The 18,070-nt window shown below is 41.5% G+C and overlaps 1 protein-coding gene across 5 annotated transcripts in view; it reads right to left on the reverse strand.

Moving 5' to 3' along the window:
• The window catches only part of LOC311268606 (thyroid hormone receptor alpha), a 108,710-nt gene that overhangs the window by 17,728 nt on the left and 72,912 nt on the right, over positions 1 to 18,070 (reverse strand). For 4 of the 5 annotated variants that reach the window (XR_014623986.1, XM_084372332.1, XM_084372330.1 and 1 more), the window contains 3 exons: positions 16,635 to 16,863; positions 4,046 to 4,107; positions 2,126 to 2,247 (listed from right to left, as the gene is read on the reverse strand). Coding sequence is in view for 4 of the 5 variants with exons in the window: in XM_084372332.1 (XP_084228458.1) it covers positions 2,126 to 2,247; positions 4,046 to 4,107; positions 16,635 to 16,690 (240 nt within the window). In the remaining variant the exon portion in view is untranslated. Of the gene's footprint in view, positions 1 to 2,125; positions 2,248 to 4,045; positions 4,108 to 7,502; positions 7,909 to 16,634; positions 16,864 to 18,070 lie in introns of those variants that run through there. The other variant, XM_084372333.1, reaches the window with a different exon arrangement.

Consider the following 18,070-nt stretch of genomic DNA (forward strand, 5'->3'; position numbering starts at 1 on the left):
AATACTTCTACTTCCTTCTTTTAATTACCATTAAAAGAAGGAATGTCACATGAGCTATGTTGGCATTTGGTTTCATAGTTTTTGGTGTCTAAAAAATGTGGCATATGATTATTAAGTTAGTGGGTTATTGTGCTGTGAAATGGTGAAATGAGTGTGGTTAAATGTGTGTGTGTGTGTGTTTGTGTGCGTGTGCAGGTGTGATGCTGTCCATAGTGCTGAAATGGAACGGAGGAGATCGAACAAAACAGAGATTGCTGCGAACAGCTGTTTCTGCGCATCCCCGCTGCTGATTCTCGTGATCATTGTGAACGCTATAATTAATACAAGTAAATAAATAATGCTGTTTGTGATGAAAGTTTCAGTTTTGTTTGGTTGTCCAGTGTGCACTGAGGATTTTTGATGCGTTCCGTGATTTATCTCTCCCCCCGTGACCTCTCTGTGTGACAAATTAAGCATTTCCCATGTTTGTACTGCAGATATAAATCTTTAATAAACGATTATGGAAAAGTTTAATTGGTGACCCAATAAAATCTTATGCAACCCACATGTGGGTCGCCACCCAGTCTATGGGAATTAATTTTAGCTCACTTAACATCCCTGCCAACAGTGATAAAAACATACCACTGATTTTTAGAGAACCGAGTACGTTTTCTCAACTTCTGGGCCACCGTTTTCTTCAGATCACATCTTTAAAGCGCTGCAGTAAAATTAGCTTATAGATGATTGAAATCTGTTCAGAAAGCAGACTTCTTGGCTTGGATCAATAATTTTCTGGAGTCTCTGCTGCCTGACTGCCAGCTGCTCAGATCTGAGTATTTGTGCTAAGCTAAGGTTTCTGGGTGCTGGCTCAGGCCTTATATTTTAAAGACAGTTATGAGAGTAGCATCCATCCTCTCAGCTTACTTTCTGCCAGAGAGCACATACCTAAGCATATTTCGCAAAACGTCAAACTCTATAGTTTAACAGCTGGCTACTAAACAGCACGAAACACACAGCTGTCTGCATATCAGTTCTGGGCAGGGGAACATACACATACATGAACTATTACACAATGCTGGTATGAATTGTGGTCTATTTTGATTCCAACCCACATATGTTCTATGGCACCAAATGTGTATTAATCTATGGCTGATGAAATTAACAATTCATTTCCGTTTGAAACACAGTTACTCAATAATATAGTGGCCAGCTGTTTAAGGGAATCATTGAGCTCCTATTTTAAAATTATTTATGAAAGTGTGACTCATACGACTCCACATCATATGAGTCATACTTTGGGCCTGAGTACCACAGACAGGCCGGGGAAGTCAGACAATGTAGACAGATGGACTCAGACATGTCAGTGAACTACCTGATTAAATATCCAAAACCAACACATTTAATTCAAGTGGACACAAAGGGCTGCGTCCTCTGAGCTCCACATATTAAAAACTTGCTCCGGGTCATATCCAGCCAGCTTTTATTCTAGCTTCTATACATGCCGCTTCATGGGTTTAACAAAGCCTGAATATATCAAATTCAGGAGGGATTTGAAGACTGTTCACATTTCTCTTCAGCTTTGACTATATATTGTGCTTAAACAATTGACATGGGCCTTGAACAGATAAGAGAATATTGTTGTGTGACGGCTGACTGAGGACTGTTTTGTGAGAAAAATGCTTTGGATGATTCTACCAGTGACGGCTAGCCTCAGGGCTCAAAGGGTGGTACTGTGACATCAGAATAAATCAAAATGTCAAGGATGTAATTCCAAATTACTTCTCATGCCAGCAGTTATTTTGAGCTGGAGCCACATTATTCAGACGATAGGGGCCTTTAATGATAAGAGATCTACAAGACCAAAAATCATGTCTGGCCAGGTCAGTTGGACAGGAGCTTCAGAAATCGGTTAAAAACAGTCTCCACTTTTTAATGGAGCATCGCTCTAACTACAGCCCCATGCACACTGCTTCAACATGTGGAGCGCTGCAGGGCTTGATAAGCCTGCTGTGCCTACAATGGTTGCTAATCTATGATAAGACGACCACTTGTTCCATTGAGGGGTTTAATGAACAGTCAGTTCAGCTCCCACTGGCTCTGCTCTCTTGTGTCAATGATCATTTATTAAGGAGATTGTCTACCGTACCTTGCAACCCTCACATGTGATGCAGCGGTAGTGGTAGCCAGTCGCTTTATCCCCACACACCACACATGGCTCATCCTTCTCCAGGTAGCTGGGGATGTACCCTGGAACAGAGACACTAAGAGCTATAGGAGAGGAGGAGGAGGAGGAGGAGTTTGAAAAGGAAGACAGGATGGAATGAGACAAGTGTGATCAATGAGTACAAGGGAGGTAGGTGAGGTGGAGTGGAGGATGAGGAGGTAAGGTGATGATTTTGAGGGATGGGGGGAGGGGGAGAAAAGAAGCGTGGTGGTGACGAGGGAAGGGAGGAAAAGATTAAGGGACAGAGGAGTGGAGGAGGAGAGGGAGGAGGGGGCTGAGTGTTATCACAGGGTCTCAAAGAAGCTCCAGTGCATAGGGCCTCAAGAGACTGTGGTACAGGATGGAGCGTACAGTATAAAACACTGGCAGGCTTTCCTGCAAACAGAGACCTGAAATCACACAGGCTTATGTTTACAGTCACATTCCCGCAATTCATAAAATATGCTTTTCATCTTGATTTTTGATTTAGATGAAAAGTTTCCCTCTGCTCCTCGATCCCTTTAACCAACACTCACAATATGAACAGTAGATCATCTTATTTTCTTCATCTTGCTATTACGTTGTATGCACGAGGACTGTAGAGGTCGTCTGGGAGCGCTTTCTCCTCAAACAGACTGCTAACCGTAGAGTTTTTTTTTTTTTAGAGCACATACATACATTTGCACACTTTCATTGAAATGCCCAGGCATCCCCCTCCACCTCTACACATACCTTGACACCCACACGACCCCGCAACCATGTCACAGTTGCTCGCAGTCGCACGAACACACACATGCTGAGGCGCTTTGAGTAAGCGAAAGTGCTAAGAGCTATTGAGCGGCTCTTCTCGTATTACTGAGGCCAATGACGGGTATTTGCAAGATAATTACAGTATAGGCTAATAAATGTTCACCCGACAAATCAGCTTGTGTTAAATAAATACATAAATATTAATACATTTTTCATTCCACATAAAATAAACCCCACTGTATTAATCAAGGAAATACATGCAACATAGTGTGTTGTATTTCACTTTGTCAATTTGTTTGACTGGTTTTAATTTAATCATTACTAATCGTCCATAAGTTGTTACTTAAAATGCAGAATTAAGTACCAACTCATGGATGATAAGAAATGATTAAATTAAAACCAGTTAAACAAATGAATGTGTTCTTTGGTGCACATCTTTAATGAGCAGCACGATTTCTTCTCTGCTCAAGTTTTTAAAAAGTTTTATTTTCCATTGCAGACAATTTTTATAATTTTACCCTTGATTCTAGTAGTTGGACACTACTTGAAGATATTCAGGATTAAAAAAATAATAATAATACACTTTTGCTGTAAAGAAGGGATACATTGCTTGATAATTGTCTTATTCTTCAATTATAGGGAATAACATTATTACTCCGAGGTTGACTCTTCTCCAGTAAAATAAACCTGTGAAAAGGGAACAAAACACTTATTTTTGGCTGACAATTAGGCAATGATTTTTTTCATCTTTGATTAAGCATGCAGTCTTGTACCTTAAGAGCTCTGTGTACAGCTCTACCCAAACAAATCTCTTTAGCCTATAGTATTTGGTCACCTAGGTGAGTGAATTTGTGTTCAACAAGGCCTCTGAAGGAAAAGAATATAAATATAACATGATGGGAAGGAGATTATCATAGTAATGACACAAAGGAAACCATTCAGAGCTCAGGAGAGCCAGCTATGAAGTGATGTGCACACTGAACACTGACTGAATCAACCGGCACATCAAAAGAATGAGCGTCTTAAAAGAAACCTGCTCTGAATTGAGTTCGCTCACTCGTTTGGAGGTGAAAACGACACGAGGAGGTGAAGGAGGAGATGACAGATCCTTACCAGACATACTCTTCACCGAACACTGCCCATTCTTGCTCTTTCTCTTCGGCACATTTGGCCACCTGGGAGGGGGGAGAGGAAGAAGATGGGGGAGGAAGAAAAGAAAGAACAATGTTACAACGTGAAAAACAACACTGTGATGAAAACACACTGCTTTTTTATTAATTAACTATTAATCCATCATCTTTGGTTGATTGGTTCCTTTCTAACTGTATATTCTACATACATTTAAATGGTAAAAAGTCTCAGAACCAAAGGTGGTCTTAACATTATAGCTTGGACCAAACAGTCAAAGTCCCAGAGATACTTACATGTCATTTGCTTAATGTGCGAATCTTCACATATGAGAAATTAGAAGCAAGAAACCTTTGGCCTTTTTGCTTGATGACTTTCACAGTTAATCTTTTATGAAAGCTTTGCAATAACTTATCTTGTGAACATTTAAGTTATTGGTTTCATCGTTCATTAATCTGTTGCTTTTTCAATTAATCAACAGTCTATAAAATGTTAGAAAACAGTAGAGATAAAGCCCAAAGTGACGTCTTCAAAGTGCTAGTTATGTCCAACCTGCAGCCCAAAACCCAGCTGAGACGTTTCAGTTGAAACTAGTGAATGTTTTATCACGGATCATGATAAAAACAGAAAAAAATGATTGTGGTGAATTTGTGTTATTGGGATAATCATGAATATCCTCACATGAGTGACTTAAAAAAAGCCGTTGAGCTCAATAACAAACAGCTCTCTTGATTTGAAGGAGGAGCCTGTACTTCTCCAGTCATTCCAAAAACCATAAGCCTGTCACCATGGCTGAAGGTTCAGTTCACCCATTATATCCCCCACCAAACAGTTAAATCAGATGTGTGTAGCTATGGTATCATAATATGGATTCCAGACTAAAGAACCACACAGTGGTCGGGTTAGAAAGCTACTGTGGCTAACGTGTTGTAACATGTTGGCCACAATAACAGCCACACATCCAGCAGACGTGGAGCAACATTATTATTCATTTAAAGTCATATTTTATTCTGACTGAATGCTTATAGACAATCTCAGTCCAAAGTTCAACCGCAGCCAACACTTACAAACGACAAAAAAGAGAATTATACGAGATAAATGAACTTGTGTCAGACGGCTTGTGGACTTGCTGGTGGCGTGGATGCTCAGCTGAGGAGGAATCAGCCTGGAGCGGCTCGACCCGAGACACGTCTGAGTCAATTTTCTCTTTCCTTATGATCTCTTTTTTTCTCTGCTGCCATCTTCCTGAATTCATTTCAACTTCTTACTTCAGCCTGAATAATATTTTCATTTTCAATCACATATCTAATTTAGAGGTAATTCAAAGCCGTGTACAGCCAGTGTCCATTTGGAACACTCAGAAATGAACAAATTACTATATATATACAGTATATGTATATAGAGACCGCACACACACACACACACACACACTCACACACACACACACATAGACTCCAGGATATGGATAATTCCTTCAGTCATCTGTTCCCCACCTCATATCTCTTTCTATTATTCCTTATCCTTCCTCTTGTCTCACTCTCACAGGATGGAATGAATTTGCTCCTGGCGGCAGATTTAGATTACCGTCTTCTCTCCCTCCCTTTTCTGTCTGACTATTTGCTTCCAAACCCCTCCCATTCCCATTTTCCCTCTCCTCTCCATAAAAATTTCTACATCGCTCTCTGTCCCTCCCACTTTTGGCTATTCTTTGGCATTTCTTTCTTTCTTCTCCCCTCGACCTTCCTTCTTCTTCGCTCCAAGTTGTTTCTGTTTTCCCCCTCTCCTTCACCCCAATCCCTCTCTTCTCCTCTCTAAACTTCCATCAGCAGTATTAGGTAACACCGCTCGTCTCTCTTGTTCCCCCTCGCTCCCTCCCTCCATTCCTCTCTGTGGCTGTCAAATCCACTTTCCTCTTCCAACCAATAAAAAAAAAAAAATCCTCTGACGCCTCTTTCTCGGCTCTTGCTGCTCTTCACGGTTGAGCAAACTTATTAATTTATTGCGGTGCACATGGCCAGGCAGTAACACTGTGGGAAACTGTCTACTCTGGTAGCTGCTCACTGTGAGGTGAGCTACCATAACAGAAACACCCACATTATCATTTCTGCATCTAAAAGAACTTCAATTAACGTCATTCTGTCGAACTCGTGACAGTGTTGACAGGTCTGTGTGTATTATCTGGATGTGGACCGTGAGTCAAAGCAGACATATACATACAAAACAACTCTAAAATACTAGACTACATCACAATATGTAAATAAAAACTGGCAGAAAACGTCCTCTGTGAAATTTAAAGCAGCAATTATTCATTTTTGGCCACTAAGGGGCAGCAAAACAATAAAAGAATTTAATTATTAAGGTGAATTTGTTAGCAAAAGTTCTCCTCGCTACACATCAGGAAGAAATACAAACATTATTGTGTGAATTTGCTCAATTTATTTGCACCTGATGCATTTAAAAACGGCTGCGAGTGACATCCTGATCGGATACAAATTTCCAATCAGGACAGAGGTCTCCATAAGAGGCACATTCATCTGATCCATTTTCGTTGTTAAAAATATTGATCGGTGCAGCTTTAAAGCCTCCGTGTTCACTCTGAAAATGTCAAATTTAAATCCCCAGTGGCAGCATCAGAAAAGACACTGTGGGGGACAAAAATACATGCTGCTACAAAGTTTTGCTTGGTGCTATGATTACGTTAAGACCTGACAATTAGTGGCTTTAAATACACTACCCTGGGAGAAAACACGGTACGAGAGCGGCTACAAATGCTGCGGTTGCAAAGACAGAGACAAGCGGCGGTCTATAGCTCCGATCGGAAGGCGTCAGCCGGAAAATCACAAGCTTCAAGATGCTGCGGTGCGGTGTGAGCTTTAAAAACATCGTAACTGTTACGACGGCACGGTTTATAGAATCACTAACATGCAGTAACAACTGATATCAAGCTCCCAAACACTAAAGACCCAGAGGCACATGTATATCAACTGATTGTCAGACGACAGACCCTTCTGCTGGACTGATAAGGCACCACCAAATGAACACAATGTACTACTTTGAGGGAGTTTCCCTTGTAATTTCTTCAGTGAAAAGACTGATAGCAACAAATTAGTTCATGAAAAGCACTAGAAGAATCATGTTGGTAAGTAGATTATTTGTTTTATTTGAGAACATTCCAACATTCTTCTAGACAATTTTAATCCCTTAATAATTTGGAAATCCAATATGTGGACTTCAGTTATAAACTCAAGACTAATACATTCACAACAAACAGGTCAGACAACAATACGGGAAAAAGGGCAAGCCCTTCTTAACTGCACTCAACACACATCTCTTAGTTTATCTGCTGTACAGATGCAGTACAGGATACGGATGTCAACAGTGGCACACACCCACTTTCAGCACACATCAATGTACAGAAACATATGCACAGGAGCACACCAACCTGTTGATGCAGTACGGCTGTAATATATGCATGTTGCTGTCTTTGTAGGAAATATCAGAGGAAGAGAACGTGAGCCAGCAGTTCTCCCTGCTGTATCAGCCTCCCAGCAGTCAGCACACGTGCCTCATTCAGCCTTGTTTACATTAAAACACTAAGGTTTTCCCCGCTTGATTAGTATTACGATTGGTTCCACTTCTCCAGGAGTACATGCGCCTGAATCTGGCTAACGGCAGCTGTTCGTTGGTCTATAAACCTCTATCAGGAGGTCCTTAAATCCCCTGACGCCAACCTGCAGGTGACCTGAGAGCTCAAGTCGATCCCAGTGAAGTCGAGTCGAGCAGAACCTCGAGCTACTGCTGTCAGCTGAGATAACTGAGGCGATAGTAGCTCTCTGCCTCAGACTTGCTGCTGGGAGGATTGGCTACTCTGTTTATTTCCCTCTCTCCCTCCCTCCCTTCTGGTTGTTTTTGTCCAGCCTCCCCCAACACCTCTCTGTCTAGCTCCCTGTCTGTCTGCATGTGCATGTGTAGTTCCTCCCCCAGTGACATGCTCACTTTCATCACGACAGACCTCGTCATGCTTCTGTCTACCTTGCGCAACCCCACCCGCCTGCTATCACTTCCTTTCCTCGCTTTTTTTCTGATTTATTTTCTCTTTCTTTACTCAACTATGCGTCCCGTTCTCTTCTTCTCTTCCTCAGTTCTTCTGTCACCCTCTCATCGTGTCATATGTCGCGTTATTTTTACACCCGTCACTTTCTCCCTGCGTGCCCTTTTATTGTTTCTCTTTTGCTCTTTTCATTTTTGTCCCCCCGAGAAAACAAAGCAAAATAAAAAAAGACAAAAAAACACGCTGCCTCTCTACATCCAAACTCACTTAAGCTTTAATGCTAACTTGATTACATAACAGCAGGGCTGATGCGGTCTCCACAGTACAGCCTAGTGAAGTCTTATGAGGACAAATAAGAGATGCTTGATATCTCATCAATTGAATTAGATTGCACTATGATCTCTTTTCGCTCCGAGTGTGATCATAACCAGTTATTATGAAGTCCACGCTGACAGCTGGACACGACACTACCTCAGGCGGTTAGCTGAATGATCATTAGGGTTCATCTCAGGCATAATAGCTACACAGCATGCTAAGCACCGTGTAAATTATGAAGTAAAAGTATTCCAATTATAGCCAGGGGTGTAGCTGGCACAAACAAAAAGGCTGGGTGCTCATGAAGGCTAGGTAAAGACCTTGGGCGTCGTTGGACGTACCTGTGCTACACTGGCTCACATGGTAAATTGAGCATAAAGCACATTTACACAGCACAAATGAACCATTAATATATAAACAAAGTCATGCCATGACTATGTATTTTTAACTAACATTATGTTTTCATCGTTACAATGAGTGATTATATCCAGTCACCTCTGCAGTACTTTGACATTTTTTCAATCATTGTTAGAGGAAGGTTCATCCAACAATGAAAATGTAGTCATTATCTTCTCAGCCTCATGCGACGGAAAACTGGGTGAAGTTTCATAGTCCACAAAACTTTTCTGGGGCTTCACAGCAAAACAGCACTGCAGCATTCTCCCAAACAGCTAAAGTAGCTAGGACTTGTTTTTAAAGGTAAAAAAATAAATACAAAATAAAATCATTTTAACTGCTGGCAGGCTTTTATTGTGAACCAACCTTGAAGGAGATGTTGTTTTGTTAAAATTTGACTGACAGCAGATCAAGAGCTAGTAAAAGAGTGTGACTGGTATTGAAATGTGAAAGGAAGAACACTGCTGTTAAAAATAGAAAACTCTGAAAGCGGTGAATGTAACATGATTAATAGAGGGAATCTGTGTTCAAGATAATGGGATAACATGTTGGAAGCGTCCACTGCTAACTACGCACAATGACAACGCTGACATTCACCACTTTAACATGCTGACATTTGCCTACAGGAACTAAACATTAGTTATGCAGGTACTTGATCAAAGTTTTAATGTTGGCCCTCTAGATAAAGTAGTCAGGGGATCGCCAAAGTTATTCCAACTTATCCTAAGTGGAATATAAATATCTGCACTGACAATCCATCCAATATTTTTGCAGAGTCAGGGAACATCAATCTACCAATCAGTAGAGTTAATTTGATAGCTGTTGGGATACTGATGAAGAAGCAAAGCAAATCCTGCATTTAAACTAAAAGTGCAGCAGTGGTTTAGGAAAGAATGCCGTAAACAGACAAATGGTGATCGTTAAAAGTGCAATAATAAAAGTAAACCTCACTCTTAAATCCTCCAGGTTTCATTTTTCTGTATGGCCTGTCAGAAAAAATGTCACATTCAAATGGTGAATAATTCATTTTGGATTCATCTCCTCCCCCCTCGTCATCACCGTTCACACCACTCTGTTATTCACTCTCCTCCTCTGACTTGTAAACACTAACTTCTCTTACAATTTCACTGACAATGTCACCCTTTTGTCAGGCCTTAACCGCACACTGACAGTTTTAGCAACACCTCAAGGTAATTTCCACAGTGTCACTTATCTGTCAGATTCCTCACTGCCTGAAGAGTAGAGAACAGCACAGAAAAAGATCTCTGGTGTTTAGTCGATGTTCTTATCATACGTGACCAAGCAGTGGTTCAGTGTCCTACCAAATAATCATCATGTTGATAGACACACTAAGTAATCAGTTGGTCGCAGGAAAATGATGCGGCACGCTAATTCACCTTGTCATGTGCAAAAGTTTCAAGGCTTCTGTCCGCGGCTGTGACCAACCTGTGCTCGTTATCAAATCAACGGCACCACTGGCTTAAAAAAAAAAAAGAGTAAAAAACGGAAGGTTAATTGGGCTCTGGCCTCAGTGGTTCTGAGAAGGGCTCATGCAGTTGCTTTCCTCTGGTGACTACACAAACGCACAGTGTTTGTGACAGTGTTATGTCATTATCAGTGCTGACACATTAACGTTGTACAGTGCTGGTGTCCTCACAATAGTTTGCTAGAGGCCCTTAAAAATACTGCTGCACTGAATGGATTATAATGGTCTGCTAGCACAACAGACACTTGAAGTATTAAAATACTGAATATAATGCTGTCTCATTTTGTCTCAGGAAACATGGCTTTTTGTTCACAGAGATGCTGGTAAGTGAATTTTGCCTTTTAAGCTTGGTGGTGTTACCTTCATATGTTCTATACACACGAGAACAGTATCGATATTCTCATTCAACTCTCAGCAACCAAGTAAATAAGCATTATTCCAAAATGAATTCCTTTGATGTTAGAAGATTTTGATTTGTTTTATAGTATTATAATAATCACATTAAATTTTGGAAAGTTCACCCGCAATTGAACATTTCCGATGGGAAGTCAGTTGAAGTTTCTCAGTCCTAGAAACATCTCTGGAGCTTCACAGAACAAGTCCCCAGCTACCTCAGCTCACGAGGTCTCTAACATGGTTAAGAAGAGATTAAAAATAGGTTTTTGAAGGATATCACTGAGGAAGGATCTTCTGGAAAGAATACAAGATGGAACAGATAAATGCTAGATGCCTGGCTGTTTCTCTCTGAACAGACATATGATTAATAGATAGGTAATAGGTTGGAGTGAATTGCTTGTGTGTTATAGCTACAATTATTCTTGACTTTTAGTGAATAATGTCGGCCGTTTGTAGAGGAAGAGATGTTGATTCTGCAACAAATCATGAGGCAACCCATAAAAGGTTGGTACTTGGATAGCAGATGAACACAAGAGAACACAAAGATGGCAGTTTTGGTCCGATGATGTTTTATCAGGTATTTTTGGCAGAAAAGTCTGGGAGCAGAGTGAGTAGACTGAACGCGCACATAATGTTGGCACATAATGTTGGTTGTAGGTAAATGTCCTGGATAACAGGAAGCTGGTACCATTGACCCTCATGATGGGGCTTGTGGTCTTGGCCCGTGATACTCCACGGCACACATGTAGAACTTCCTGAGCTGCATTAGATGATTAACTTGCAGTTGTGTCATCTCAACTGCAGTTCCTGAATGTAGATCCCATTCTCTGTTTTGGGCAAGCTGAGGAACCTAAAGTACTGACTTTCTCTTTCTGCCTCTGTTAATGGAGGAATGCTCGCCTGTAATCCCCCACCACCTGCTTGGTCTTACTGATGTTAAGGGACTATCTGGCTGGCACCACTGCGACAGATCTCCTTATGTCTGCCCAACAGTCGCTGGAAATCAAGTCGACAACTGTTGTGATGTTGGTGAACTCCAGGGTGATGCTGCAGAAGTGTGTGTTCATAGGTTCCAGAGGAATATGAGTTCAAGAGGGACCAAAGGCCTTATTTGACGTAGTTACTGTTTTTAAGTTATTTGCATCAAAGTGTATCAAAGACCTCACGTGATGGACTGTTGCGCTAAATGAAATGAAATCCTTGCATTAAATTTAATTGTGGAGAAACCCTGCCTGCACCCATGACAATGTTATGTCACGTTGTCACATGAAGCCACGGATTAGCTTGGAGGCAGAGTGCTATATGAGTGTCTGTAGGTCACATGAATTAATTATTGACAGTGATCCACTGAGGCCTACTTCACATGATCACTGGGATGTGTATGTGCCCACAGCAAGGCACTGGTGCTATGTTGTCAACTACTAGCATAACACATAGGCATCTCTGAACTCTGAACTCCGAACTCCAAACTGCCAAAATTTGACACTCCCTTGGGTCCTTAACAACAAATCTGCTAAGTGTGAAGTAGAGCCGATGAATGGTTCTCAAGATATGCTTATAACATACATACATACATACATACATACATACAGACAAACAGACAGAGGTAGATTCCTTACTGTGGGGCAGTGAAGTTGATCCCTGGCATCATCGTTCTCATCGCTTCTACACGTAATCTGTAAAAGTCACCAAGCTGTGACTGGTCAGGGGGTAATACTGTATGTAGTCTGTCATGCCTCCATCATGTGAAGAAGTAGTAAGCCATGCCATTGTCAACGTCAGGAGACCCTCACCACTTCATTATTTGCCCCAGGCACACACTTTAGCAGGTCAAACGGCAAAGAGGCTTTTGAATTAATACAGAACTGTTGTTGTGTTCACTTGTGCTGCTTCACCTAATAAACTCCATGTACAACTACAGAGGGGTCACCTGAGGACAAGGCCTCACCAAGAGGAAGAAAGGCCCTTTGAAAAGGAGTGGAGGAAGGATAAAGCCTATTTGTTCATTTTACATAAAAAGCCATGCAGTTACTGGTATCAGTTTCTTTGAAAACAAATTCTTGTAGTAAAATGCAGTACGAAAGACTTGAAAAGAATAATGCAATATTTCCTTGGCTATAATAACCGCCATGTGAATGTTCTTTACCATGATTACAAGACAACTAAGCAACTGCCTGTCCAGCAATGGAAACCAGGAGAATCATTTGTTTTGGCCCTTTGACAGAGATGAAAGCAGCAAATCAGAATCTCTCCCTAGATATTTCTCTAGGTCAGTGAAACCTTTCACATGCTAAAGGACAAAATCACTCTATGATGGCACCATCAATCTCTGCTTTGTGTTGGACCCACAGACTGAGCAACTAACTGCCATCCATACAGTTGTGTTGTTAGCAGGGCTAGAAATGTACAGGTAGCACTTGATGTTGACAGATCAGCTGTAGCTCATTAAAGTTTAAGCCTTAACTAAACTGCAAATATATGAAACCTGTGCATACTATTGTCAGCTAGCTCTTTGAAAACTGGTGTCTGTAATCAGCCAGATTATAGAATTGATCCAAAAATTGACCCAGAATCTGAGCGAGAGTTCATTTAAGGTGCAGATTCTCTGATCAGTTTAATCTCTGGCTTTCATTCACTGTCAGTGGTAAATCTAAGTGATGTGTTTCAGTTTGTTGAAGACATTTCACCTCTCATCCAAGAGGCTTCTTCTTCAGTTCTAACTAACTGGAGGGGAGCTGCAGGCTTTTAAACTCTGTGTGGGTGTGTCCTTAGAGAGTCGTTAAGGACACGTGTGAGCTCTGAGTTTCAGAGTTGCTAGAGGCCACGACTCTGAAACTCAGAGCTCACACGTGTCCTTAGTTAGAACAGAAGAAGCCTCTTGGACGAGAGGTGAAACGTCTTCAACAAATTGAGACAAGTCCAGCTGCCTACAATACAGCACTCAGAATTACCATGACCTGGATGACTGAGAGCCTTCATCAACAAACTGTTAGTGGTGCATGTGACAAAAATACTGAGCTTTGTTATGGATGACTCTTCATTAAACTCCACTTGGGAGTCAGAATTAATGTCTCATCTTCTGTTTTTATGTGCACAGGCTGACTTTTTTGAACCGGATAGGCAGTTGTTCATCTCTGATGATTCAACTGGAAGTTTCATGCATATACAAGCTTTGGAAGCGATCCAACCGTGAGTCACAGACTTTCATGCATGTCATGTCAATAATTTACACTCCAAACCATTTCAGATAGGGACTTCCAGTATTTTGTAGCATATGCTATTCTTCTCATTTTCCCTTTGTTACTTACAAATGTTGAAATCTAAACTTAAGCTGACTCAATAAGGGATTCAAAAGGACTGTACTTTACAAATATACATGTTTGTGCTAGTATAAATACACAGTACAAACACACACACAGTTAAAATCCCTCTATTTAAAATGTTAATTGAATTGAAATCCTGAAAGCCATCAACCTTCTCAAATATTTAGAGGCTTCAGACTGTAGTTACACGCACACAAAAATAGACACACATACATGCACCAAATTCTATTTCAGCGTCCCCTACTCCAGGCTATGTGAAGTTTTTCATCAACATCTCTGTGTGCGTAAATGTGTGTGTGTGTGTGTGTGTGTGTGTGTGTGTATCCAGAATGCTCAGTGACTCAGAAATCACAGGGGGGAGGGGTCAGGGCATGAGGCAGCGCTCACAAGAACACGTGCGTGCTCAATGACACTGACAAACACACATACACACACACACACACACACACACACGCGCGCGCGCACATGCGCACAAACATAAAGCGACAATCCCCTGTTGTTGTCACATATTGAGGCGTCCTGAGCTGTCCTCTGCTTTCTCTGTCCATCTGCCCTCACTGCTCCTAATCCTGCTCTCTCCACTCCACTAATCCGCGTACGTACGACACATGCGCGAGCACACACACACACACACACACACACACACACACACACACACACACACACACACACACACACACACCTATAGCTGCATTTACATGCACATAAACACACTGTCTCTGCAGCCAGGAAAGGCCTGATACACCTTCATGCACACATACATGTTCAATAATATAAACACATCTGCTCACATTAGGATGCACACACACACATGCATATGGCACACACTCAAACCAGAGAGGCCTCTGCCAATGCCTAATTACCTCCCCAGGTAGATGCTAGTTTAACATTGTGCTGGCAATGCCTCGCACTACCTAAACGAGGGCAGCCATGGTGATAGCGGCATTAGAGGTCATAGGGAAAACCTCTCTTTCTACCGACAGCATGATATTTCATATGAATAATGAATCATTACTGAACTGAAGGGAAGGCCAATGTAACTTTTTACTTCTGAGGTTGTAAATAAAACTCAGTATGCCAACTTAATAATACTGAAGTTAACAGCTAAACAACTGTTGTTAACAACCTGAAACGTGCCTTGAACCACTAATTAAACACAAAGGACCTCCAAAAATCGTTACGACGGCCTCACACACACACTACCTTCCAACTGTGTTCTTTAACATAATCCTCTGGATAAATAGAAGCTTACTATACATAGAAGGGGCTCTATGTAACAATTTATAAATATGAATCACTTTTTTATCGGTCATATGTGAGCGGATTGTAATGTGACGTGAAAAATGAGACCGTCCCCGTCTCTCTCGACTGTCTATACAATCCTACGGACAATTTGTTGAAGCTGTTTAATGCTGCTGGACTGATTTCTGGTGAAGGACTCGGGTCTGTTTTTCCGTGACGGTCCAAAGGATGTGACTTTATGCATGTTTCTCGAGTGCATCTGTCTGCGGCACTAACAGAGAGCAACAGTCACCGATAATACTGTTAGTCTGACATGTAGAAAAACTCCGTTCTGAGCTGCGTGTCTTTCTCAGAGGAAGATCTTTAGATTCAAAACGTGGCAGAGGTAACTTAGCCAGCTGTTAGCACTGCCTCTCTACTTGGTGCTGACGCTGAAGCTCACACCCCCACCTAGCTAGTTAGCCGGCTATGTAGGTTGCATGTGCCGCCTTGTTTTTGTTTTTGTTGCTCTAGCTAACGGGAGCTAACTGGCTAAATCTGGTTGCAGCTGCTGAAGCCTGCTAGCTAAAGTGTGCATGTGACTGGCTGAATGGTGACAGAGTGGCAACGACTCCGCTGTCGTGAAAAGTGACATTATATGAAATACAGCTCACCTTGATTTAAAAGTGTGACTGAGTGAGTTTGAATTATTTCTCAGATCATTCTGGTGGCGTGGGATCTAACAAGCTCAATGTTTGTGTTCAGTTCTCTGAAGTCAGTCTCTGTGAATTTATTTAATGAAGCGATGAGGGCAGCATGTGTGCGACGTGTCTGTGTGTATGTGTGTGTGTGTGTGTGACTGCACGTGCCGGAGAAACGGAGAGAGCACAGATGGCAGCAGGATGGATTGTTCTGCCTTCCCTTTTTACCTCTCCCAAAATACACTACAACGCTGTCTCCCCCCCTCGCCGTCTAGCCTCACATCCAGCCCGATAACGTCCTCGTCTTTATCTTCTACACAATCGCTGATCTCTTATTAATCATGTCTTCATGTTCTATTCGCCCTGTCATTAAAGCAACCTCTGTCCATCCTTGTATTGATTTCTCCTCTCTATATTATATGAAATGTGCGAGTGCTTGTGTACGGACCGAGATGATGTGAGATCGTGTTGATGCAGCTCTGCATCTGTGTATACTTTCATCCATCCATCAATCCATCCTCCATCCATCCATGCCCACAGCTATTCTTTCATCCGTCAAATCCACAGTTAATCTCTGCTTCCCTTTCATGTTGACATCAAAGATGGACACACACACACATGCAGATGTACAATCCATCACATTTTTGGGCCACACACATGTACACACACACCCTCGCCGTCTCACCCTTTCTCATCTCCCTCTGATGAGTTGCTATCGTGCTTGTTGGACATTGGCTCCATGCAGCCTCAGTCCCATCCAGCAGCCAATCACAGGACAATGAGGCGGACCTCGAGCTCGCCAGCCTGCTCAGCATTCGCCGGCGGCCACTTCAATGTACGGCCATCTGAGATTCTGGGCGGCGATTGGCTGGGAGGAGCACGGTGGGCGGGACATCAGTGGAAGCAAAATACAGCTGGAGAGGGAAGAGAGAGGAGATACATTTATTATTACATTTTAAATACACACTATCATATGATAATACACATGTAGTGTCTCTGCTTACCTTGTAAACATGCCTGGGTGCTTACGTGATGCAAGTAGGAATACTTTTATGGTTTAAAACATTCTGCACAATTTTGTTTGCATTCAGTACTAAATTGTTCATCAAATTAAGTAATCAGGAGATTGAATTTGTTGTTCAAGGGAGGACTTGTCCTTTAAAGCCTGAAATTATATCAATTGTCAGCTAAATATATCCATTGAGGCCTGCAACTAACTTATTTTCTTATTTAACTGATAAACTGCCTGGTCTGTGTGGTACGTATGAAGATAGTGAAAAATGCCAGTCGCAACTGCTTTGAGCCTGACTTGACTTTTCAAAATGTCATTTTGTCAACCTAAAGTCTTTTTGACTTATGTCTGGTTTGCAATAATATAACACAGAGAACAGCAGCAGTTCGTCACACTGGAGAGGCTACATTATGGACATTTGGCTGGAATAAATGACTTCGCTCATTTATTTTCTGTCAACTGACTGCTACAACCCTTTATTTCTCCATGTCTGAGGAGGTGGTATTTTGAAGGGCATTGAGGGAATGCATGGGCTGGTAAAAATAACATGAAACGTCGTCCCGTATGTGTTCATACATCACAGACGAGGCATAGCTTTCTGTACTTTTTCCAGAATTCTGTGTGCAGTTTTTGAACTTTCGGAACAAAAAACAAAACAAAACAAACACCATGTCATGTGTTTTTTTTTACTATTGTTACTGTGTTCCTCTGAATTTAAGACTGTGAGAGTAAGAGGTTTTTTTAGGTATTTGATCATGATTATTTTTGAGTATTGGACAACTTAAATGTTTGAATCAAGCAGTTTTTTAAGACAGCATCAGAGGTATCTAGTTTTTTCAGAATGTCTGTACTATATATATACTTTTCATTTATTGATGATTGAGTCATTTTTCCATCCTCCATAAATCTGAACCGGAGGCTGAGTTATATAAAGCTGCCAAGACCAGTAGACACACAACTAACTAACCCATCAAGGCTTCTTGAGTTCACCTATTAAAAGGAGGAAAATGTCTTTTACTACATTATTAGATTTCCAGTAAAAGTGATCTGCATTGAAGGAATTTCTTCAGCTTCGAGTGGCAAATGTTTTCTAATATACCGAGGACTGC

This window comes from Pagrus pagrus (genome assembly GCF_965226575.1).
Source record: "Pagrus pagrus genome assembly, chromosome: 13".
NCBI lineage: Eukaryota > Metazoa > Chordata > Actinopteri > Spariformes > Sparidae > Pagrus > Pagrus pagrus.